The sequence below is a fragment of the Myotis brandtii genome, unplaced genomic scaffold (assembly GCF_000412655.1).
Source record: "Myotis brandtii unplaced genomic scaffold, ASM41265v1 scaffold213, whole genome shotgun sequence".
Classification (NCBI taxonomy): Eukaryota; Metazoa; Chordata; class Mammalia; order Chiroptera; family Vespertilionidae; genus Myotis; species Myotis brandtii.
In genome coordinates this window covers 66,972-68,192 of record NW_005357962.1, presented here as the reverse complement: position 1 = coordinate 68,192, position 1,221 = coordinate 66,972, and the positions used below count along the sequence as shown (strand labels likewise).

Sequence of the window (1,221 nt, the reverse complement as noted above, 5' to 3'; positions counted from 1 at the left end):
CCTCCCAGCCGCTTCCCTCTCCTCTCCGCCCCCTCCACCACCCAGCAGCTCCCCTGCGCTCCTGGCCTCCTCCTCTTCCCTGCCCTCTCGTGGGTCCCGCACTGTCCTCCCCTCTGCATTTCTCCTCAGGGTCCCGAGGACCTGCATCCCTCTGCTTCCGTCGTCATAGTGGTTACGTCTTCTCTGCACCGGAAGGAGAACCCGCGAACACTTTTGGAATTATGGCGGCGGTGGATATCCGAGGTAACCCGTGCTGTCAGCCTTCGTTTCTTGCTGGTCGGGTCTGGTTTGGGGCTCTCTAGCTCGCGGGGCAGGGGTCAGGCTCCTTTGTGATGCCTCCCAGCTCTTCCTGTGGACGACTCAAAGCCTCACTCTGGCGAAAAGTAGCCTGGTTTTCCCCGCTTCGCGGTGTCTCTTAGAAGCGTGGAAACCAGGGGCTTGGGAAGGTTGGGCTTTGAGCCCTCAGACCGCAGTGCTTTTCACACGCATGTTTCTGCGGTAAACGTCGGGGCTGCGGGGTGAAGGGATGGCCTGTGGGCAGGGTGGGAGCTGAGGGACGGACCGGCGGGACTGGGTCCACCCCTGGGGACTTGGCGTCGCGGCTGCTTTCTTTCTGACATCGCGCCCTTTGCGCCCCTGAGCTTGAACCCCGAAGATTTTCTTCTGTAAGTTTTATGTTTGAGTCTGCAGTACCTCCCGTCAAACACCCAGCAGTTACGGAGGGGTCGTTTCTTTTTTACCGCTGAACTGCCAAGGCACTCAAATATTTGTCGACCGGTGAATAGATATATGGAGGCGCATTCCCCTCGTCGCTGCTCGATCTCGGGAGGCATGAAGCTGTACATCCATCCTCTTCTCTGCCCACCTCCACACCCCCGTTTCAGTGAATTTGAAAACCGAACCGATCCAAACAAAAAAAGCCTAGAAGTTGTGCTCTGGTATTCCCGGGAGGGAACCAGCCGGAAGGGCGATTGAAGAACAGCTGAGGCGTGGGAACCTGGTTCCCAACAGGCCAGGTTCCCCCAGGCCGGGAGGAGGGATCCTGGAAGCTCCCGGGAAAAACTCGGCGCGGAGCGCCCGCCATGATCGTTACCTTTTCGTGCGGTGCTGTCTCCCACGACACTTCCTGCACTTGCAGGAAACGCTCAAGGTGGATGTATTACCGCTTGAAACGTTGTGGTACTTTTAAGGAAGTGTGAGTTTTTGTTCCTGGGTGCAAGC

The 1,221-nt window shown here is 58.0% G+C and overlaps 1 protein-coding gene across 2 annotated transcripts in view; it reads left to right on the top strand.

The window, feature by feature from the left end:
• The first annotated feature begins 6 nt into the window (after nt 1–6).
• Nucleotides 7–1,221, top strand: part of MED6 (mediator complex subunit 6) — a 34,908-nt gene continuing 33,693 nt past the window's right edge. For both annotated transcript variants that reach the window (XM_005865767.2, XM_005865771.2), the window contains exon 1: nt 7–243. In XM_005865767.2, coding sequence (XP_005865829.1) covers nt 222–243 — 22 coding nt within the window. In that variant the 5' untranslated portion in view covers nt 7–221. The remainder of the gene's footprint in view (nt 244–1,221) is intronic.